Source organism: Macrotis lagotis, chromosome 1, assembly GCF_037893015.1.
Source record: "Macrotis lagotis isolate mMagLag1 chromosome 1, bilby.v1.9.chrom.fasta, whole genome shotgun sequence".
Taxonomy (NCBI): Eukaryota; Metazoa; Chordata; class Mammalia; order Peramelemorphia; family Peramelidae; genus Macrotis; species Macrotis lagotis.
Window position 1 is genome coordinate 729738995 of NC_133658.1, and position 25055 is coordinate 729764049.

The following is a 25055-nucleotide window of genomic DNA, read 5'->3' on the forward strand; positions in this document are numbered from 1 at the left end:
GGGACCACAAGCAAGGGAGCAACTTTTGTCTATCACCTGTGCAGCATTTGGAAGTAACCTTGGTAGGGAGAAAGTTTTATAAAGTTTTTGCCAGCAACTTAGTTTAAGCACAGTCTCCCCAGGCATAAAGGTGATATAGGAAAGAATGTGTTCCAGATCTGAGGAATTTGATTGTACTCTTGTTCTTTCTAAATCTTCTCAGTAAATAACCCTTTTGTCTCATGGAGAGGAAAAGGGGGGTGGAAAGGGAAGGATCAAATTTGGAACTCAAAACTTAAAAAAAATTCTAAATTCTTTTAACATGTAATTGAGTAAAATAACATTCTAAATATATTTTTAAAATATCCCTTTTATAAAATTCATTTGATGTTAATTGGTTAAATGATAATGTGGTGCTGATCAATTATAGAGATAATTTTGAGGAGATAATACTGAAGAGATAGTTAGCTTTGTGTGAATTAATTATTCAGGAGAGTAAACAGTGTGAAGAAAGACTGATTTCAATAAAGAGTAAAAAGAGGATTTGGTCAGTCAGGAGAGAGTAAATATGAGGGCAAATGCAGAGGCTGATTATGAAATCTGAAGCAAGTAAGACTATATGTGTGTTGGAGTCAGGACATAAGGACCAGTGTGGAAGAACACATCGGAAACTCATTTGAGTGAATGATATTAAAGGAGAACTTGGACCCCTCAGGAGTTCCCTAAATACCATAGTTTGTAAAGAGAGAGAGAGAGAGAGAGAGAGAGAGAGAGAGAGAGAGAGAGAGAACCAAATTTGCTCAGTTGAGATGAGGATTCATAGAGTATATGTGGACTACTTAACAAAGCTAATTCGAGGTCACTCAATATGTTAATGTTTGACTAGACACTCCTCCAGGTCTTCTGACTCCCCCTCACCCAGATTGGTATTATTATTCATGGTTCATCTTTATGATAATGGTGGTTGCATTTCTTGGCTGTGGTAACTTTAAAATTCAAGAGAGGGAAAAGTACTATCTAAAGCAAGTTCCTTAAAAGTAAGAAGTAAGATCTTTGGACAAATTACTTACCAACAAATCAGAAGGGATATTTTGATTCATTTGTACTCTTTGAGAAAGCATTTATTAAGTATCTACAGGTAGGTGATATTATAGATAAGAGCTCAGGGTCAAGATGGTCAAAATAATCTGAATTAAAATCTAGACTCCGACACTTAGTGCTTTGTGACTTTGGGCAAGTCATTTTTCCTGTTTGTCTTAGTGAAGTAAGGCACACAGAAAATGCTGTAACTGTTTGATACTTTTCTGTACTTTGGAGGGAATTCTCCATTCTTCAATCTCCTAAGCCACGTTGGACTCAAAGATCACCCTCTTTAGGAAAGGTTTAGTACTTGGTATGTAGTGTGTAGAATGCCACCCATGAGCAATGAGTCTTGTCTTAGTCACTCCTTGTGGCATACCTATTGGAGAATACCTGTAGCCAGGTACTAACCTATTCCTCAGGCACGATCCTTGTAGTCCTTAGCCACCAGAAAATTGTTTGAGAGGAAGACTTGTGCCAAATGAGCCTCCCTTTTACTGCTTGTTGTTCCCCTGCTAGAGCAAATTGCTCTCTCCCTTTTTTCTACTTTCTTCTCTTTAAAATTATATTGACCCCTGCCCCAGCTCCATGTGGTTGGATCTATGTAGATTGAAGCTTCTCTTCTCTTTCTCTCTTCCCTCTCTAAGCTTTTCTTCTCTTTTCCCTTTTGAACTTGAACTACTTCTTTCTTGTCTTGTAACTACCAATATGGCCCTCAAATCCATGCTGGATCCATGTGGGATCTTAGCCCAGTCACTTCTGTGACTGTTTCATTTGCTTTTCTCTTTTTCCCTTAAGTACTTTAACCTCATCTTTTGTTATTCACCCTGCCCTTTAAGTAGCTAGCTATCTTGCTACCTCTCCAGAGAGTCTAACCTGTGAACTTTCTATAATAACACGTGAACTTTGCAGTAGCCTGTGAATTAAAATCTAAGGCTTTCTTAACTCTGAGGTCATATGGTCTGTCTGAGTTTTTCACTTAGAATGAATCCCTTTCTCTGAGGTCACCCCATTTTTCTATCATCATTAGAATCCTCAATTGTAAAATGGGAATAATACCTACCTCTTGAAGGGCTATTGAAAAGATCAAATGAGATAATATTTGTAAAGTGTTTAACACAATGCCAGGCACTTTGTAGGTGCTGGCTATATTATTCTTTTCCTTCCCCCTACTGTATATTTATTATTGCATATTGGGGGTGGGGAATTTTTAAAAAATATATGTAATCTCAATTCTCTACCATGTCCTTACCCCTAAAGGAACTTAAAGAGTTTAGTTGGGAAAGCAACATTTACCCCTAAGAATAACTTTAAAAGATAATTTCAAGCAGTGGTATGCTGATAAAAATGTTTAACTATAGACTTTCTAGACAAAAAAAAAACTATAAAGTTTAAAATGCATTATTAACATTTTCTTCAGTCTAGACAATCAACAAAACAACAAATCAAGCCCTGATTTGTAATATTTGCTCATTTTTAGGGCATAAATGTTCATGCTAAAAGTTAAAAATTTGTTCTTCCAAGCCAGTACAAGCTAACTCTAGAACATTCTTGATTTCAAGTTACCAAATGATTAAAATAACTATTAGATAACTGTAAATGTACCAAGAGTGAGAGAGACCGACATAACCAAGTAATTTAAAGAAAGTTCAGGTCAATAAGAACTGAGTTCTTATCCAGTCTCAGACATTTACTATGTGACCTGTCTGCAAGTCACAAACCTCTGCTTACCTCACTTTCCCCAATTGTCAAATTGAGGTAAAAATAGCACCTTTCAGTGTTGCTATAAGGATCAAATGAGATAAGATTTGTAATGTTTAGTGCATTTCCTGGCACACAGTAGGCACCATACTCAGGCTAACTATTATTATTAGTTCAGTTGTTTAAAGTATACTCGTGAAGCCAAAGCCAGGGGTTGAGATCCCCATATTTATTTCATTTTGCTTTGCTTTTTAGCTAACTTTGACAGAAGGTAGATGACTCATTCAACAAACACTTATTAAGTACCTACTTGCTTTCTTTTTTTTTTTAACCTACTTACTTTCTAAGTGATATTGTATAGATATTGTTCTAGGGACTGGAATTGAAAGACAAAAGTCAAACAGCCCTACCTTTGAAGAGATGATACCGTAGTTTTGGGGGGACCACTCAACATCTAGAGATATTTGCAAAATATACATATGATAATTTGGGAAGGAAGGCACTAACAACTAAGGAAAGACTTCATGAAGGAGTTGACTCTTGAATTAAGTCTTGTAGGAAGCTAGGGGTTGTAAGAAAAGAAGAAGAGCCAATATATTCCAAGCTTGGGCAATATCCAGTGCAAAGGCATGAAAATAATAGAAGACTGAGTGCAGAGATGAAAAAAGTAAAGTTCTGCTTGTTTTAACTGTGGTATATAGAAACTATTGGGAAAACTCCTCAAAAGTAGGGAAGTTTGGGGCTTAAAGAAGAGCAAAAACTGAATTAGGTTAAAAATCAGTGGAATATTCCCAAAAAAACCTTCTTAGGGTTAACTTTCCTAGTGAAGTCCTCACAGGGTTAAGAAACATTAAGACAAGAGCAGACTATTATTCTTAGACTACTCCTAGAAAGACCTTGCATTCTAAGTTAGCCACCTATCTTATGATAAAACTATTCTTACTAACTGGGAGAGCAGTAGACTATTCCCATGGAAAAACCTTGCATTCCAAAGAAGTTCATAAGCCTCCTCTTGTTTGATAAGTACTGAATAGGATAGTAGACTTTTCTTAGAAGACCTTGCATACTCAGACATTATTTCATTTAGATAGATGAAACCATTCTATTCTTCTTTTTGTTACTGGGTAGATTTTTTTTTCCTAAAGACTATAACTGAGAACTCAGCCAATTGGGTTGGACAAGATGGGGCAAGGGCAGGGGAATGGCATTGAGCCATATAATCTTGCACTTGACTATACCTTGGATGCAGCTACTTAATCTTCACTACCTTTGTGAGACTTGGAGTGTGCCCTTCTCTGGAGAGTGCCCTTCTCTGGAGAAAAGCAAATTAAAATTTTCTTTTACTCAGACCAATCCCTGAAGATTTTGTTTAGTGTATGCTTATCACACACAAAAACACATTTATTGATAGTTCACTAAGCCTTAACCTTCAGCCAGTCTGCATGGCCAGAAGGCTGAACTTCCCACGTGTGGGATGTTTACTTAAATACCACTATCCTGGCATTTCTGGCTTGTCCAACCAAAAAATGGGTATGACTCCCACTATATGATGGGATAGGGCAAGGTGCAGAAGAGTCAGAGGGAACTCCAGGAAGGCCAGGTGGGTAAGGAGACATTCTAGTCTAAAGTCCCAACCCAAAAGTATACTTCTAGGGCTTATAGGTATTACAAGCTGAGCCTTTATTTTGATCTTCTCTTTGCAAGTGCTAATTGACTTAATTATCAGGAGGTACTTTATCTTGACTGAAATCATTGCTCTCTATTTCCTAATTTGATCAAAAGGAACTTTCTGTAATAACATGTGAATTTTGCAGTAATCTGTGAACTAAAATCTAAGGCTTTCTTAACTCCAAGGTCTTATGATTTGTCTGAGTTTTTCACTTAGAATGAACCCCTTTCTCTGAGGTCACCCCATTTTCCTATCATCATTAAAATCCTCAGTTATAAAATAGGGATAATACTTATCTTGAAGGGCTATTGTAAAGATCAAATGAGATAATCTTTGTAAAGTGTTTTACACAATGCCAGGCACATAGTAATTATTTGTAGTTATTATTTGAAACAGGACAATTTCCAATGATTTCTTATAGAAATAAAAGTTCAAAACTCATTCACCTTTGAATGAGAATAATAGAGAATAAATCTGGAAAAGGTGGGAAAGAGGAAATAAGCATTTATAAAGTACCTACTCTATGGGTTGGGTCAGATTGTGAAGGGCTTAACATACTAAATACTCAGTCCTAGAGGAGATAGGAAGTAAGTGGAGTGACATGGTTAGAAGAAAATTACTTTGACAGCTGCATGGATGAAGATTTGGAGTAAGAAATACCTAAGGGGAGGAGACCAAATTGGAGACTCTTGCAATAGTCTAGGCAAGAAGTGATAAGGGCCTGAATGAGGATAGTAGTCATGTGAGAATAGGAGTAATGGGCCAGAAGTTGTGAGGGTAGAAATAATATGATCTGGCAGTTGATTGGATAAATGGGATGAGAGAGACAGTGGTGGAAGTAATGTGGGGGAAATATTAGATGGAAGAATATGTTTTATAATTAATCTATTCCCTCTGCACTGATCATGTACCTTATACTGACTATTGTCCAAGTTATGAGATGAAATCAATATCAATTTCTATCACCTTTTTTATGTGTTGTAACTTCTTTTAATTAATCTCTATCTTCTTTCCAAAACCTGCATTCCTGAGTCTGAGTTGCCATTCACAAGAAACAACCAGCAGCTACATAATATGAGTGTAAAGAACCTTACCTTTCCTGCCCTCTCTCCCCAAGTCTTTGAACCACTACCTATCTACATATCCCTAATTACCTCATCTCTCTGCAGTCTAAAATACCTCCCATTGTTTGATACCTTCTGCTTCTTTAAAAACTTACTCCTTAGTTGAGTTACTTGTCTTCTTTTGGAGGGAATCCCACTCTGGGTGAGTGTGATCCCTTAAATAACCTTGTGTCCCTTTATCCTTCTTTACTAATTATCCCCTGACTGCTCATCTTCAAAGCTAGCTTGATCTTGGGGAGCATGATTCCCCAGCTATATCTTGGGGACCATGATTTCCCTTGCTCCTATATTTTTTTTCTTATTGTCCATCCTCTCATGGTGGTTTGGTTTGCTTAGGGATCAGGGACTCCCAACTACCTTTACTCTTTCCCTTAGCTTCTGCTATACTAATACTATAGCAATACTTCAATAAACCTTTTTTGTCCCTAAAATTTCTTCTGAATGACTCAGTCTTTTGGTTGATTTCTTTCATGTTCAACCTGGACATAATTTCTCAGCATCAGAAGGGAACAACCAGGATACACACCTGAGTTATTGGAAGAATCACTGAGGCAGGTCCTTGACTGAAACAGGAAAGTCTTGAAAGCAGTGGTTTGTATTTGTTCAAATCCAATTCCATTACTGGAAAAACAACTCAAAGTACATGCCCTTTTGGTAGAGCTAATGTGCTAATCAGAGTCAATTCTATCTAAGAAAGAACAGTTTTTGTTTTGTTTTAAAACTAGGTTTCCCTATCTCACCTAATCTGGAAGTTCAGGGCATGATTCCACTCTGATTTAACCTGCTCTATTTCTAACTTGGGTTTTTTTGCCCTTTCTTAGGCAACCTATTCCTCCCTCTCCCATATGTTCCCCTGTTCTCATTACATTAATGCTGAATAGTGTAGACACCTGATTGGCTTAACCCATTATAGCCTCAATTTCTCCAATAGAAGGGATTACAGGCATGTGTCATCATACCAAGAAAGTTAATATAGTTAGCACAAAATACATACTGAGAATTATGTTGTTCTGAACAATCAGGTAAAAGGATAAACTTACCAAAAAAGTAACACTAGAATATATCTATTTGGCAAGACAAGCACCCTTTAATTTTAAAGCAGACAATTCATATATGAATTAATTTGAGACTATTTTCTAAATTAATGGTCCTATGCCAAATGTTGTTACAAAGAATTTTGGAATATCAAATGCTCTAGCTAGAAGGCATTTTTATCAGGCATATATCTGAATCACAAACATTAAATTAGGCAGGAAGTTGATAGAATGACTGACATGCTGGGACTTGATGCCAAGTTGAAGAAGATGATCAATTCTTTGCATTGCTGTCTTGTGAAAGTTAGTCTTTGCTTCCCTAATGAAGCCTCCAATTGGCATGCTGAAAATAACTGGATGTTCCAGGTCCGGAAATACAATCATAGAATTCAGGCATATTGACAGTTGACTAACAGGTCTTTCTGATTCAAGAAATGAAATAAGGATGACTACTCAAATAGTCAGGCTCCAACCATTCTACAGCTGTGATCATTGTAATGTAAATAAATAGTATAGTGACTGTACAGCAAACTTACAGAGCGAATAAGAATCTTTGGAGACATCTTTCATTGATTGCTTGTTCTCTGTTTATCTTTAGTATAATGAGCAATCTGTTCATTACCAGTCAGTACTGCTACCTCATTCATTGACTTAAGACAATATACAATTCAGTTTATTTGGACAGTTTGGATTAGTAATGGATCAATCAATGATCAAGAATTCGCTCAGTATTTACTTTATGCTGAGGGCTGAAATAGGCACTCTGGAAATTAAAAAAAGGGGGGTTAACTATCCTTGTTCAGAAGAATTCAAACTAATAATTTCTGATGTTCAAATGAATTTTTCTTTTCATTGGGTATATATATTAGGTATAATTTCTTTTGTTTTACAGGTAGAAAGGAGATCTGTGCTTTTATTCCAGATTACTGTGATTAAGGAATGATAATCAAACCCCAATTGTCCATTGCTTCCTGAGTGATGCTTCACTGTGGCATGAGGGAGACCCTGGGTTTTTGAAGGAAATGGCAGAGAGATGAGAGTTTGGCAGGTCCTACCAAAGTGAAAAGGTTCTGAGACTGTGGGACTATTTACAGACTCTATTCTTTGAGGAACAGCTGCATTTCCAGAGACTCATTTTTCAAAAACTGGTCAGTATATGATGATATTTTTTTTTTTTTTGGCTACAACTCTAACCGTATAACCTTGTGTAAGTCTTTACCTCCCTGTGTCTTGATTCCTCCTCTGTAACCGATGCAGAGAAATGTGGGCATAGGGGGTGAAGAGATCAATTGGAGACAAACTTGGCAAATCTCTTGTTTGCATTATTAAGGGAATCTTCCTTCTTCCTTTATCATCTAATTTAGGCCACACCTGAGGGCCTGACCTTCAACCTGATTTGGATTGTACTGTCTTTTGGTGTGGCAGCCAGGGACCACCCAAAAGAGGCCCCTCCCCCAAAGACAAAATCTCCAATGTGGGATTTGGGTCACCCACCCCCAGGTCACCACCCCCTCCCATGGAGAATTTAAGGAGATCAAGAAAGGGGCTCCATCTCTTGACCTTCCAGACTCCTGCTGAAAACCCTGGTCAGTTGGCCTGACCAGTTCTACACTTTAAACTCTTCTTTTCTATCACCTTTTTTATGTGTTGTAACTTCTTTTAATTAATCTCTATCTTCTTTCCAAAACCTGCATTCCTGAGTCTGAGTTGCCATTCACAAGAAACAACCAGCAGCTACATAATATGAGTGTTGGATTAAGTGATCTCTGAAGTCCTTTTCAGTTTTAGAACTATGATCCTCTAAGACTGTCCGTTAAAATATGGAAGGATACCTATGTCAACAAAGGTATGTTTTTATTTTTAGCAATATTAATGTAGCTAAGCTAATACTAATAATTGTATTAAAGACATAGTCCTCCAAAGGTTTCTCCAACCAACATTAGACAATAACATTTCCAATTATATGATAACCAAGTCCTACCACAAGTCCCACCCAACTGTGACAAAACTGGACTCCAGATTAAATCCACCCTGATCCTCAGCCCAAGTCTTTGTCCTTTATCAGGGTTATTAAATATCCCTGAGAGATATGAAATACTTTATCTAAATAGTTCTTGCTTTTATCAATAGCAACTCATTCACAAACAGAAAGTATCAAATTAATTGCACCACCTAGTTACTTTTAAAACATAAAAGGGACAGACCAGGAAAACAAACCAACCCTAAGTTTTGTTTTAAAACTCAGCCAACAAGTTTAGTCATTCCCTGTTGATTGCCCTATTATAGCTGGTGTGGTGGTAGTGGTATTTGAATCCTAAATCCCAATTTTCACATCTAATCCCCTTCCAAATATAACATTAAGGCTCAATATTTTTCATTGCTAATTTAGATTCCGCCCGCCCAACCCCCCCATTGCTATATGTTTTTACCTTCCCTACATATATACTTCCCTTTTCCTTCCTTCCTTCCTTTCTTCTTTCCTTTCTTCTTTCCCTCCTTCTCTCCTTCCTCCCCTCTTTCCTCCCTTCCCTCCCTCCTCCCCTCTTTCCTCCCCTCCCTCCCTCCCTCCTCCCTCCCTCCCTCCCTCCCTTCCCTTCCTTCCTTCCTTCCTTCCTTCCTTCCTTCCTTCCTTCCTTCCTTCTTCCAGGAAGAAAAGAAATTTTCATCTGAGAGTTATCTCTCTGTAGAATTTAAACTCTGTAGAATTTAAGCTAGAGGGATTCAAGAAAAAAAATAACTTCTCTTCCCATCCCATTTTCTAGATCTAAGCTAGATTTTTCTCCCTCTTCCTTCCGGTCAGTCACTTCTCCTTTTCCTCTTCTCCCCCACCCCACCCTCATTCTGCTGGATGTCAAGGTCTTTCTGATGATTCAGTATCTTATCTTCATTGTACAAACACTTTACTGAGCCCAGTCTGATTATAGACTTAAGACTATGAAAACATAGATTTCAAAATAGCTGGAACTTTTGCTTCCTAGGAACATATATCTTTCATTTACAATGTTATCATAGTGTTCATAAGTTTCATGGGTTGCTGTTTTTTGGTGGAGCAACCACAAATTGATTATATCAAACTAATTACATCAAACCACAGAACATTATGGGGCTTTCTCAATAAAATCCATGATTACTCAAAAGAGATTCATCTAACAATCCAGAGGAAAAACTAAATGGATGAAAATATCTACTGTACAGATCATGACATACCAACAGACAGCGGTCCCTTGAGGTAGTCTACCAGTTTATGTATCTGTGACAGGAACTTTAAATGGACAAAGGGTTGGGTTCAAGATTGAGTAAAAGAAAGAAGTGGGTTGGTTTATACTTGGTATACTGTGTAGTGTTCTCATTAATTTCATACTTCCCAGAACAAAGATTCATTGTTCAAAAAAATTCAAATATATAATGGTTATACAGTTATAAATTTTGGAACAGAATGATCTTTAAGAAGTCAAAGTTATGGAAGACCCAAATAGCAATGGGTGGGTAGAAGTAGATTGCATCATCATCCATATAAGCAGCGAAAAGTAATTTTCCTAAAGCACATGTCTGATCAAGCACAATCTGTCCCCAAATCCTATCACTTTCACCTTCGAGTTGTCTCTCTTACATGTCTTCCTTTTTTTCTGTGTCACTGCCACTACCCTGAAGAAGGCCCTTATCCCCTTATGTCTGTACTATTGAACCAGCCTTCTGGTTAGTCTTGTGTTAAGTATCTCCACAATACAGTCCATCCTCTACTCAGCTGTAAAATTGATTTTCCTAAAGCATATCATGATTTGCTTCTATTCAATAAACTTCAATGACTCCCTGTCACTTCCAAGATCAAATATGAAACCCTCTGTTTGACATCCAAAGCCCTAATAATCTGTCCACCCTACTACTTGTCCAGTATATTTTTTTAGTTGTTTTTTTTTTTTGCAAGGCAATTGGGGGTTAAGTAGCTTGCCCAAGGCCACACAACTAGGCAATTATTAAGTGTCTGAGGTTGGATTTGAACTCAGGTACTCCTGATGCCAGGGCCCATGCTCTGTCCACTGTGCCACCTAGCTGCTCCTTGTCCAGTATTTTTATACATTAATTACTCTGAGATTTAGCTGCTACTTACTTGTCTTCTTCCTTTTCCTCTCATAAGACCTTCCCTCTCCCAACTCCCTACTTTTTCAAATCAGATATCTAGAACAATCTTCTCTGGACTTCTTCGCTGTCTACACTTTCTACAAGAATCCTTTTCTGATCCCTTTTAAAGCTAGTGCCTTCCTTCTTTTTTTTTTTTTTTGCAAGGCAAATGGAGTTAAGTGGCTTGCCCAAGGCCACACAGCTAGGTAATTATTAAGTGTCTGAGACCAGATTTGAACCCAGGCACTCCCCGACTCCAGGGACGGTGCTTTATCCACTGCCTAGTGCCTTCCTTCTTTGATTATCTCATGTTTATCCATGAATTGAAAAGTATGAGAAAAAAGAAATCCAAGCACCCCAACCACAATCCTGAGTCCACATTAGGGATGGATGAGAGATAGAGTAGCAGCTTCAGGGAACTAGGAAAATGAAAAAAAAACATAAACTTTTCCAGCACTGCTTTTGTGGCCTATGAATTCTTAAGCTACCCACCCAACATCTGTATGTTCTGAAAATATGTCCAGAAAGATGTTACCGGTGGAACATGTAGAAGAGATGGCATTTTCAAAAGCAAACTCCAGATTTAATGACAGTTGTCTGCCTTTACATAAAATCCACCAGTCTTTACATAAGGGAACAACAGAAGTAAGAATCAAACATCTTTTTGGGTAAAGTACAGAAATATCTGGGTCTAAAGATAATATTAACATAGTACATCAAATGATAGCCATAGGTCATCTTACAGTCATAGGACAGCTTACAGGTCATCATTGCTTCAATGCAAGAAGGCAAGTTAAATGTTTTATAATCGTCTGAAGGGTACTCATGGGCACAGCCCTTTGTTGAAAATACACAGGAAACTCCTCTGAACTACCAGTAACTGAATAGTTTCCAAGATAATTACTGAATGAGAGGCAACATAACTGACTCTTCCTAGAAGAGCAAATGCTCCCAGTGGTCAATAATAGTGAAATGTGGAAGACTTCAACTGGTTCCCTCCCCCCAACTTTCTGCATTCCCAGAGGGTAGAAAGAGGGGAAGGGCATATTTTGCCCTCTGTACACCAGTGTGGGGAACTGTGCTACTTATATTTGGGGAAATTCAGACATTAGCTCAACCCAAATTTTATGCTGGAAATTTTCCTGAATTAATTCCAGGTGGAAGTAGCTAGGAAATGTTTTGTTGTTGTTGATTTTTTTTGTCCTTCATTCTTGAAGAAGATCATAACATCAGGGAAGGTGATACCATGACAAGCCCAAGAATTGAATTTGAGTGAGGGGGTCCTGTGCTAAGTCACCAATCTCATTTTCTCCTCCAGAGCCATCTGGGTGCAGTGGCCAGATATGAGTCAGGACTACTGAAGATAGCCTGGGATGTGAGAGAATTAGGATTAAGTGACTTGCCCAAGGTCTCACAGCTAGTAAGTGGCAAATGTCTAAGGTTGGATTTAAGTTCTCATCTTCCTGACTCCATGGCCAGTGCTCTATTCACTGTTTCATGGACCATCTCCAAGTGTCATCCTGCTTCATAGCTGGCCATTGGATCCAGATAGCTCTGGAGAAGAAAGTGAGGCTGGTAGCTTAGCATAGCAACCCCTCACTCAAATACAATTCATGTGCTTGTCATGACCTCCCTGATGTCTTGGTCTTCAAGAATGAAGGTAGTCAGGCAAAGAAAAGAAAAATGATCCTTTTTGGTGGGTGGGAATCAAACCCCAAGTTTAATCAACTATATTCTATAGGGAGGTTCTGAGTCTCCTAAGCATTTTTTTTTTTTTAGGTTTTTGCAAGGCAAACAGGGTTCAGTGGCTTGTCCAAGGCCACACAGCTAGGTAATTATTAAGTGTCTGAAGCTGGATTTGAATGCAGGTCCTCCTGACTACAGGTTCTAGCCACCCCAGTTATGAGCCTCCTAAATGTATGATCAATCAAACTTATTATTTGATTGCCTACCAAATGCAAAAGTATTGCAGGAGGGTACTTTGAAAGAACACCACTGACAGGAGTCCAAGAAAGTAGATTTAAAAACCGGATGACCTTGGGCTAAGTGATTTCACCTCTCTTGGGCCTCAGTTTCCTTCTAAATAAAATGTTGAGATCAGAGTAGATCTCCCCTAGGTTCCTTCCAGCTTTAAATATGTGCTTTTAAAGCTGAGTTGGAGATGCAAAGAAGTAAATCATAGAGTCTGAGACCTTGAGGAGCTTACAGTTTATTCAGGGAAGCAAAACATCCACATGATATGTAAATAACAGTGTCAGAGATAATAAATACCAGTTCCATGAAGCAATACAAAATATATTAAAGGGTGGAGTAAGATTAATTGTCAGAGATACAAGGGAAAAAATTCTGAATTAGGAATCAGGAAACCTAATTTCTAGTCATCATTGTGCTTTTAACTATGTAGGCATAGTTATTTAACTATCTTTGCTCTCAGATTCTGTGAAAAGGGGTGGCCTTAGCCTAGGTGACCTTTCTCTAAAGCTCATTTTGTTGACCCTCTTGAAGACAAAGATAATAACTATTCATATCTTAGAAAGTCAGAAGGAGAGAGTACTGTAGGTTTGGCTAGTAATAGGGACATTAAAGAGAAGAAGGGAATTAAGCTGTTTTTTAAAAGAATGAATAAAATTGACTTAGCAGAGTTGGATATGTTTTCTTATCTGAAACGGATGGCTAGACCAGATAACCTCTAAGGCACAGCTTCTTAACCTTCTTGGTGTCATGGACCCTTTTGGCAATCTGATGAAGATTTTGGACCCCTTTTCAAAATCATGTTTTTAAATGCATAAAATAAAAACATAGAACAACAAAGGAAATTGATTATATTGACATTATATTTAAAATTTTTTTGAAACTTCAATTTTTTTTCCTTATCGAAGTCAATGGACTCCCCTGACTGAATCACAGATTAAGAACCCCTGCTCAAAGATGCCCTCCAGCACTAAATTTTATGGTTTTATGTTAGCAAAAGCACTTTTGGTAATGCTTCAAAACTAATGAATCAACAGGCATTTGCCAAGTATTTATGTTCCAGGCACTGTTGTAGGTGGTGAAAATTTCTGTCAGGGGAAGTAGAGAATCATACTTTCATGGGTCTTGACATTCTGTACCTCTTGCCACTTTATTAATGTTTCTCCTTGATCATTGTGGTATGTGTGACCACAGTCTTGATTAAATGGAAGGGTGGACTCGGTCCTATCCATGAGAACTTTATAAAACATGTTCAAGAATTCCTTCTTGAATGTTTTGCCAAACTGAACATGTCTTTAAACATTCCTCCACCTGGAAGGGAAAGGGATGGAAAGTAATGAAAAGAAAAAACTGATAATAAGAGTCTGGGTAGCTTGAGAATATAGTCCGGCTACAGGCTCAGGAAATATGCATGAGGCCTAGTAAACAGTTAATCTTATTTCCCTCCTATTCTCACTCTTTTTTTCTTCCACCACGGTTTTCAGTAGGAACTTGATCCATCTGCTTCCATTTCTGCATCTACCCCATGGGAAGGTCTGGTTTATTCCAAGCCAGTCTGTTAAAGCAGGAAGGCTACTTACTAGGCTGATATTTCTTGTTCTAATCAGAAATAAATTGGGCTGCGTGATAAATTGCTCTGAAGGGACATTGGGGAGCTTATTAAAATTAGCGATTGTTTCTGATATTTAAAATAGATATGGATGATTGGTGGGGAAATGATTCATTGACTGCAGAGTGCTTGGAGATACTAAGATAAGGTATAAGCCATTTTTCTTTTAAGACTATTGAGCAGCATATGATCATAGATTTTGAGCTCAGAGATCATCTAAGTCCAACTCCCTATCTATAGATTAAAAAAGCAAAAAACAAAAACTTCAGCAAAAGAACTTAAATGATTTGCCCAAGCTTTCAAAAGCGATAATTAGCAGAATTGGGATCTGGGTTCTATTCCTCATTCCTCTGACCCTTGCTGCATAGCAGAATCAGGATCTGGATTCTATTCCTCATTCCTCTGACCCTTGCTGCATTTTATTTGAATTGTGTGTGTGTGTGTGTGTGTGTGTGTGTGTGTGTGTGTGTGCATTGCATGTGGATACGTCTCATGCCACTTTTTTGTTTTATTTTTTAAATTCTTTCTTAGGTTTTTTTTGGTAAGGCAGTGGGGTTAAGTGGCGTGCCCAAGGCCACACAGCTAGGTCATTATTAAGTGTCTGAGGTCGCACTTGAACTCAGGTCCTCCTGACTCCAGGGCTGGTGCTCTATCCACTGTGCCAATCTATAGCTGCCCCCCCATGCCAACACCGAGGGGTTTTATCACGTCAGGAGGTGACTGAGTTGAAGACCTGAGTTCAGATTTGACCGCAGACACTCAGTAGGTGTGTGACACCCTGCTGTCGCAGCTGCAGAAGGGAGATGAGATCGGTGTATACCATGGGACCAATGTAAAGACTGACAGAGTGCCTTCGGTGGGGGGTGGGGGGGAATTGTAAAACTCAAAATAAATAAAATCTGTCTTTTACCAAAAATGGAGAGGCTCACAAGGTCTACCTCCCAGGTGTCGCTGAGGCTCCGAAAGCCTTAGCAGGCGTTCTAACAGCTGGTGCTGCCTCGGTGGCTGGGGAAGGCCTCGGCGAGGCTGGAGGCAGCAGCGGGGAGCTGGGGAGTCCGGGGAGGACGCCCCCCCCCTCTGCAGAGGGAACTACAATTCCCGTGATGCCTCGAGGGTGGTCTCCGCGGTGACGCACCGGTGTCGGCGGCGGGGAGGGGGCGGGGAGGGGGCCGCCGGAGCTCGGCTCGCCGCTCGCCGCTCCGGACTCGGCCAGTCGCCGCCGCCCGCCGCCGCCGCCGCCGCCATGTTGGTTTAGAGGCGATGACAGGCGGAGGCTGCTGCGGCTCGGGCTGAGAAGCCGGCGGCTGGGGGAGGAGGAGGAGGAGGAGGCGGCCGGAGCGCGCGGCGGAAGCGAGGGGCAGAAGCGGCGCCGCCCGGCCGGGACCCGCCTCCCCGGGACCCGAGGGCTGAGAGCGCGGACACTCCCGAGAAGCCGAGGCCATGACTGCCGACGCTCGGCTGCGCCGCGCGCGGGCCCCCTAACCCGCCGGCAGGCCGCCCCGGCCCGGCCCGGGAGTGAGTGAAAGTCGCGCCGCCCCCGGCCGGACCGGCCGCCCTCGGCGCCCTCCGTGTCCACATCGGGACATTCTTCTCCTGCTTAATGAGGACTTGACTCGGCAGCCGCCGTGAATCATCCCTGGGCTGGCAGAGGAGGAAGGAGGATTTAACCCCCTCCCACCCCGCTTCATGTCCGCGTCTCATTCGCCTCGGTCTACCTGGCACGACCGCCGCTGACGGGGCTCTGCTGCCATCTCTGGACTTGGGCTCCCGCACGCACAGAGCCGCGATTCCTCGGGATCTTCCGCACCCATCCAACCGTCTTTCTCTTAAAACCAAGTTTCTTTTTAAAAAGCACATCCCCAACTGGAAGCAGCCTTGGTTTGTGGTTTGAAGAGCCTCCGTGTTTCCCTTTAATCATCAGGGTATAAACCAAACAGCAAGATGTCCAGCAATGTTCCGGCTGATATGGTAAGCCAAGGATACGGTATTATTTGTTTAGGATGATTATTTTTCAGTCTCGTTTACCTGGGAAGGCTGTTGGGTGCCAAGGGGAACGGTTGATGGAAATAGTGATTTAGGGCACTAAAGTTGCAGCCTCTGATTTTTTTTTTCCTCTCTTTTCTACGGGCCTTTTTTTTTTTTGGTTTGGAGAATCATAAAAAAAATCAGAAGTAAGGAGCTCTTGTAGGAAAAAAAAAGAACTTCCTATTTCCTCTAGAATCAAATGTAAGAAACACTTCTATCGTCATGCTTCTGAAAGGTAGAGCTGGAGAATTGATATTTCCTGTTCTGGAGCAGTCAGAAAAAAGACAATCTCGCCTTCATCACACAAGATCATTAATGCAGTAGTTGCAAACTTGACATTTTCCAAGGACAGTGAAGTACTCCTTCTTCTTGGTTAAAATTATATGATGGTCTGTATTACAAGGGGTAGTTTATCGCTTTCTCTATCCCCACACGATTCCTGCCTCCCCCATTCCCCCGTTTACCGGCTAATATGTGTCGGGATAAGGGGAATGTTAAGCTGTTAAGGAAATCTCACCAAATAAGACAGTCATGATGTTAGAAATTTACATCAGTTTTCCACGACTTCCTGAAACTGTATCAAACATTTGATATTATTAGCATCCCTAGACATAAATAAATAAAACATTCACTACTGAATTTCGCCATATGTTTAATAATTGAAACAAAAGTATTCTTGTTTGTGGATGCTTTTGTTCTGTTAAAGGTTAAGTTGTGACTTTGTTGCCTAACTAGAATGCTGTGTGTATGTATGTGTGTAGGCTGACAATATGGGGTTCTTGGTGTGAAATTACGTGCCCTTCGCAAGAATAATATAGGCAAGTGTGGTAAGGAGCTTAAAGATGAATAATTTTACTTAGACTAGATTTATAGTTAATAAAGGTGAGATTAATAACCTTGTCGTCTGAAATATGGTAGTTTTTAGGGGTTTTATTGTATTCTTATAGAAAGTTCCAAGAGAATTGATTACACCGCAGGAAACTGCATTGATAATTTTTTTTGAAATGGAAAGAAAAATAATTTAGTATATGTTCACATTTGTTGAACTCTTAGCTTGATTTTTCATTTAATATGCCATATAAATGCAGAATCAATGTAAGTCTCTACTTTCGTGACCTCAGATGGAATTCTCTCCTCATGCTTTAAAAAAGTCCTTGCATTCTCCTTTAATTTCTCTCAACACCAGGCACACACATCCCAAACTCACACATGACAAAAATCATTTTCTCCGATGAAGGATGCCTGGACATGTTATCTTTCACTCTCCTGAAGTTGACTAGAGGGGTCTCTAGGTAGTGCTGTTTAGTGCTTTTTCTCTTGTTTGGTGATGAGTACCCTGTTGGTCTGGGAACTTCAGCAAAAGATTTTTGTCTTTAAAATTATCATTTGTTTTAGTGAAAACCTCAAATTTCTTTTTATTCTGTCACAAAAACCATATTGAAATAATCATACAATCAAAATAATGTTTCTGTTATCTGGGCCTGGTTTTACAGTTGGAGAAAACTGAAATGTGCGTAGCATTATACTATATTGTCCCTGTTACAGATGATTTGGGAGTACAGTTTCCTGGTCACAGATAGGGAATGGAAACTGCAGGTCAAATATGGAGATTTAGAAGGAAGGCTATAGGGTTTAATTTACTTTTCTGCTGTATTGGTAAATCAGTTTTTTACATTTGTAAATTAAACAGCATAATTTACCTTTTTTAGATTGACATTGTTGTAAGACCTTGGTGTTCAATAGTGCTTTGAGATCCTTTGATTAAAGAGGATGTACAACAAGGGCAAAGCCATGTTATGTAATGTGCATATAACACCTTGAAGTAGATGTTTCTGAATAGGCACTAGGGTCCAAATTAACTTGTTCAGAAGTTTTTTAATTGTTTTTTTAGGTGTTGGGATTTTACCATGTCATTTAAAGTTGTTAAATTTCTATTTGTTTTTAGAAAAATAAGCTATTACTTTAGTAAATTATTTAATTTAACATTAGACCAGGATTCACAACCCAAGTTACTTTGTGAAATCATATATTAAATATTGGTTAGAAGTTGTAGATTGATTATTCCCATATTTGCTAGACTTTATGAATATTTACTGTCAGTTTGTATTTACACTGAGTATTCAGAACCAGTGGAAATGGTTTTCCCATTTTTGTTAGCTTTGAAATTAAAAGCCAAAACTATACCTCTGAAACTAAGTTGTGTTTTGTTGCAACAAAATTCCCAAATTGATTAGATGTTACATTCCGATAAGCTTTTTAAGCATTCTGTTGGATTAGCACACTTTAGTTTCATTTGACCACATTTCAGAAATTCCAATATATAAAATTCTATTATTCTATTAGAAGGTATTATTATTATTATTATTATTTATTATTATTGTTCTCTTACATTATTGTAGTGAGAGCTTGTTATCTGGGGATGGTGGAGCTATGGAGCTTTATGTTTCTATCAACTGATAATTCATTTTTAAAGTTCAGTAGTCATTAAATCTGCTGATCTTTTAAAAAACATCTTTTAAAAAAAGGATATGGTTGTGACTGTGAGCCTTAGAAATACATTTAAGTCTTGATTTTGTATTTTGGTATATCTTGTGACTTACCTATTTTTAATTTTTTTTTATTCACCATATGGTATACTCATTTTTTCAATACACATTGAAGGATGTTTCTAGCACTAGATCTTTGATCCTATGAGTAAGGTGGGGTTTTGTTTGTTTCTTTTGTGGTTTTGGCATTTTAAAAATCACTAGTAATACTATATAAAGTATTTCAAGTCATTCATCTCATTTGATCCTCACAATAACTTTGTAAAATGTGTTGTTATTATGCCCATTTTACTTATTCAGATGCTTAATGTCATTAGGCTAATATTTGCTTAAAATGTTTTTAGACATTTGTTGACAAAGGAAATTCTAGCACTTTAATTTTAAAATCAGTATCATAATTTGGAAGTGAATCATAAAAGTATTCTGTATTTTAATTCAATTCACAGGATGCAGTTCCTAGTGGGAGAATTTAATGCTTTATTCTGGTGGTTCTTAATAATGGCTTGAATTATTTTGATGACTGTAGGTCATGTCAGCATAAGGCTATTACTCCCTGTCAGAAAGAATGTCAGTGGTGTAGACAGGAATGCAATTCATCTTTTTGGAGTGTTGGGAGGAGTACAACAAAAAATTATTTATATTTTCAAAAATGTTTTGGTTTGCTGTTTTTGAACTATTTGAATCACTGGACTACCATCCCCTGTTTTTTTTTTTTTTTGGAATTAGAATTGATGCAAGTCTGTCCTTTTAAAGAGCCTTCTGTAAAGTAACACCTGTCTACCTATAAGAGTAGTTGGGTGTTAATGAAAAAATTCTAGTAAAGTATTTTTATCTTTGAGGAAAAGTTCCATATAAGACTTTTTTGTTACAAATAGGACTAGCAGTTATAACAAAATTCTCTTTTCATGTTAGCTCTGGAGTGGTATGATATGAAGTTAATTTGAATTTTTAATGTTATTTGAGGCTTTGCACTTTATTTTTTTAAATTGTAATTTTTGGTTAAATGTTTATTCAGTATATAAAAGAAATAATTGGAGCCCTCTGGTGGACAAAATGTTATTTTACTTTGTAAATGAGTAAACCTGAGAACCTAGCTGTTTTTTTGAATATACTACTTACATCTAAACTAACTAAAACAAGATATTGCCACACATTAATCAAATTTCTTTTAATATGATATTTTTAATCTCTTTTTTAAAGCTTAGTTAAAATAGCTTGTTCAGAGTATGCATGAATAAAATATCAGTTTAGTTGTATAAAGCAATTAATCTGTAGAATAGAGTATTTTTAAATATCAAATAGTCATGCTAATAAAGACATCTCAAGCTGTAAGGTTCTTTAAAGGCTATACTAAGTACTGCCTATAAATATAGATAGATTGATAAATAATATTAGTAAATAGTATTAGTGTAAGATAATCACTTATAATTTCACATCTTTTTTTATAACGTTTAGGGTTTTTAAACATTTTGTGTGTTTTGGATTGTTATTAATAAAAGAGACGGTAAATGTCCATTCCTTTTTAACAGACTCAATTTAAGTGACCTGTTTATGGTGTCATGGCTAGTAAGTATTGCAGTTGAGACTAGAACCCAAGTCTTTTACATTGAGTAATCATCATATCAGAAACAGTGAGAACTCAAAAAAAATCTTTTTTTCTTATGATTAAATTATTTTCTTTGCTACTAATGAGAAAGATGAGCATTTTCCCCATTATAATGTGATTATTTATAGAGTATAAAACTGTTCATATTATCAGATATTCATAAAGCATACTTTTTTGGAACATAGGAACATAGACATGAAAGGAGCCCCAATGTTTCATAAATGAGGAAACAGAGGTATATACAGGTTAATGGCCTGACCAAGTTACATAGAAAGAGAAAGTAGCGAGACTGGATTTGAACTCAGGATCTTTGATTCCAGATCCAGATCTTAACATTTAAAATTTGAAGCATAGCTGAAAACTTTAAAACTGATTTTAAGTATGCTCTTTTGATTCTTTAAAATAACTTTTTCCTGGGCAAGAAAAAGACAAATTGTAATATATTAAAAACTTCAACTTTCTGAAATTATTTGCATTCCAGTCATTCTGAATAACTGAGTTATTCATAGAACTGGAGACTTAATCCCTTCAAGTATCCAAATGACAAAAATATTGGGGGTTTTTGCATGGAAGTCTTTGTAAAGGTTATTCTGAACATAATTTCTTGGTGATTCTGGGTTATAAATAGCAAAAGAAACATGCTATTTTATACATACACACATACATACTTATCTATGCATTTACATACTACCCAACATACCTTCAGGTTATTGAGGTGACTAGGATTGTTTTGAAATCATGAATCTTTTTATAATCTTTCTTTCTCCTTTCTTGGTATCCATTATGTCCTCTACATATTAGCATGTTTGTCTGTAATAGATGCTCTCATCCAATTTGATGCTTCTGAATCTGCTGTGGACTTCAAATTATGACTAAATTTGTGTCATAACTAAGTAAAAATACATTCCTGACCTCCTGTAAGTGTATAAGGATTAATGTGTGTATTAAAAAATAATTTTAGATTCTGAGGACTTATTATTGCTATCATTATTATTGGAGTTTTTGTTGTCAGAATTTTGGGTAGTTAAGGTGCTGCTGGGTATAATATTGGTATTTTGATGGGAAAATAGAATGATGTTATTAAATTTTTCTTTTAAATCAGAGATTTTAACTTATTGGAACATTGAATTCCTTTCATCTTGTATCTCTCAGTACTTCAATGACTTGATATTTAATCAGCATGTATATTTCTTCCACCTATGCAGATCATAACCCTTCTGTAATTTAAATAAAAGATCTTTGAGAGTTGCAGAAACCAACTTAGTTGTGAACCTTTCTTTTATCTCTCTACATCCGTATATCTATAAGATAGAAACAGTTTTGAATGATTATTCTAGAATGATATATATTTTTTTTTGACATAGAACTCCTCTCTCTTACTCTTCTGTTGGTTGGATTACTTTAAAAAAATGCTGTTAAGTCGCTGATTCTTACTTTGTTGGGATACAGTCTGTAGGGACATCACTGGTAGCTGGAAGTAGAGGAAGGAGGCAAGGATAAATCCTGCAGTTGGTACTCTTCATTCCAAAATATGTTGGCTTACCTAGCCCCAAAGACCAATTTCTAGTACTCGATCCACTATTTTATCTTGTATCCATATATCATGTATCTAGCCCTATTTCACCCTTTAACTCAGAATCATATTCTTATCTGTAATTACACTGAAGAAACTTTTGAAAACTTGATTTTTCTCCTGAAAGTTAGATAAATTTTAATTTAGCGTTTTTGTGTCCATAGACATATACAATATAGTATCTTTGACTTTCTTTTTCCTTACAAGGTCAAAGTAGAAAAAAAAAAGAGATGTGTTGATTAGAAAGGAATAAGGACTTCTCGGCAGGAGGGACCATAAAAGAGAATGTTTTAATTCCTCTTCCCTCTTTTTTACAAGAAGCTAAGCCTCCCCTATAACCCTCTCCCTCCCAAAAAACCAAAACAAAACAAAACTACCAAACCTCAGAAAGGCTGTGTGGGAGATAGCATTTTATTCCTTGGTGGCCTAGTGGAGAAGCAGCAGGTGGTGTCAGTAAAAAAGGGAAGTTTGTAGTCTAGTCCCTGAGGCTGGGGCAAGAAAAGAAAGGTGACTGGGAAGCTTGCCAGAACTAAAAAGTATTCTTAGATTATGTAGCTAGAAGCCTGTAAAGTACAACTCTGTATAGGCCTTTTCCAGAAAATGGGGTTCATAAAATTATAGACTGTTATGGACATGGAGAAGGTGAGGAGTGGGGAAATCTCCAATTATTCCGTTACTGAAAGATGGTGAAGCTTAATCAACCCCGCATCAACCTCCTTCCAAGCATTTTAGACAATTTCTCTGCTAAGTGATCTCCACAAAGAAAAACAAAAACACTCTTAAGGAGCTAACATTCTGACATTATATGCAAAATATTATGTACATAAGATACATACATATGTACACATCGACATACATATGTATATATGTGGCAAATTGGAGCATTTTTAAAGTTTCTAATATGTGCCAGGCAGGTTTCATATTTGGGGTCTCCCTCTCTGAAATTATGAAGTCATTTTCAAAAAAAAAACAAAACCCAAAAACCGTTGTTCAACTTCCACAAAGATTTACTAAATATCTAGTATGCACAGAACTAAAAGTTCAATATTGAATTGGATTGGTCTTTTGTGAAGAAGTTATGGAATAACAAAAAATGGTTTGAGATGGGAAAGCCTGAATAGGTTGTGATTTTGCAATAAGTACATTGAGAAGGAGGAGAGAGTTGGACCGGTTTTCTAACATTATTTTATAGTCCAACACTCTACCTAAGTTAAATTATGGGTTAAATAGGTTTTTGAGGTTGATTTCTAAAACCTATCTACCACATATAGCATTGTGGGAAAATGTTTTCAGAGTGCTAACTACTGACTTAGCTCTAAACTTAATAGAATATAACATTCTAAAATTGAGGACTACACTATTAATATTTCATCTGCTAAATCCACCTTTCTAAATGTAAAAACTGTTACCAAGTATAATACCAGTCAGTGCGTGGCAATTTATATAAATAATTTATGAAAGGCTTAGCAATGAGTTTCTATGACATTTTAATTATCTGTAATCTTTACAGCATATGGTTTGGCAATTTTTTATACAAATTTATTTTAATTTGTACCTTTTGAGATAATTCAGGTAAAACTGGCATTCTTCTGGGACCTTACTGTAGGAGGAAAATGTTCCTTCTATGAAAGAAAACTTTTAAAATTGGGCATGAGTGTGTCTTCTTTTTTTCTGTACAGTTTTATTCACCTGGCAATTCATTTTGTGTTGATAAAATCTTAACTCAGAGGAATGATACCTGGCATCCTGAACAACATGAAATCAGAAGAAACTGACCTGCCTGAGACTGCTGTTTTTTGGATCTATTCAGATATCTGAGGGTTCCCTGCAAATTATGTTGAGGCTATTGCCATGATACTGGGTTGGATTTTTTTTTTTTAGTAAAATTGTGACTCCCCTCATGGGATACTCCTTTGGCAGGTGGATTTTCATATTTATTTTTTAAAATTGACAGTTTTTGGAATAAGTACAGATGATTTAAGCTCTTTTGAAGGCCTTTATACTAAATTATATCATTTGGTGTCTTGAAGATAGCAGTTTATTATGTAATCATCTTTCTAAAATTCACCAGTTCAAATATTTAAACTCCTTTGTGATCCTTTCTTGTACTTAATATAGTAATTTTTATCTTTATTTCACTTTCATATTCTACCTTTTGTTGATGGTATTTACATATATATGTGTGTGTGTGTATATATATATACACACACACATGATTTTTTCTACTGTAACCTCCATGAGGAAAGATTTTCTTTTTTTTATATATTTCAGCACCTAACTTAATATCTTGCACATATTATGTTCCATAATTTTTAATTGATCTAATTTAAAAATTAATTATTTATTAATAAAGTTTATATTCCAAAAATGTCAGAAAACTGAGACAAACAGGATTAAGTGACTTGCCCAGGTCACACAGTTAGGAAGTAACTGAGTTTGGATTTGAAGTTAGGAAGCTAAGTCTTCTAGATCCCAAACTCAGTGTTCTATACACCTGCTGCTGCCTCATTTCCCTCTTAAGACCCACAGTGGCTGTTTATTACTAATGGAATAAAATATAACTTAGCATTTAGGACCACAAGGTCAGAGAAACAAATAATTTCACTTTACCTGTAGCTTTTTTTCTCCCTAAAGCAGATTCTCCATTTCTTTCAAACCAATATCATTTCAGCTGCCTCTTACTCAGTCTTCCCATTAAGTTAAATTGTTATCTTTCCTCCTTTTAGAATGACCTCTTGATTCCCACAGAAATGGTCAACTTCCTCCAAAGTGAAACTCAAGATTCACTTCCGAGAGATTTTTTTCTAACCATACCTTGGAAATAGCTAGGTGTCAGTACTGGACCTGTTAGCAGGAAGACCTCAGATACTGTAGGATCCTGGGAAGTCATTAATCTCTCTTTGCCTTAGCCTGGAAAAGCAGTCCAGTATCTTTGCTAACAAAACCCCAGGGACCTTGTGGTCTACAAGGTCACAAAGAGTTGGATACAACTGAACAATAACTGTCTCTGCCTGAAAGT

General features: G+C 37.4%; 1 protein-coding gene across 1 annotated transcript in view; it reads left to right on the forward strand.

Moving 5' to 3' along the window:
- The first annotated feature begins 15448 nt into the window (after window positions 1-15448).
- The window catches only part of UBL3 (ubiquitin like 3), a 95331-nt gene continuing 85724 nt past the window's right edge, over window positions 15449-25055 (forward strand). Inside the window, exon 1 of the mRNA XM_074216120.1 lies at window positions 15449-16254. Within this exon, the coding sequence (XP_074072221.1) occupies window positions 16228-16254 (27 nt within the window). The 5' untranslated portion in view covers window positions 15449-16227. The remainder of the gene's footprint in view (window positions 16255-25055) is intronic.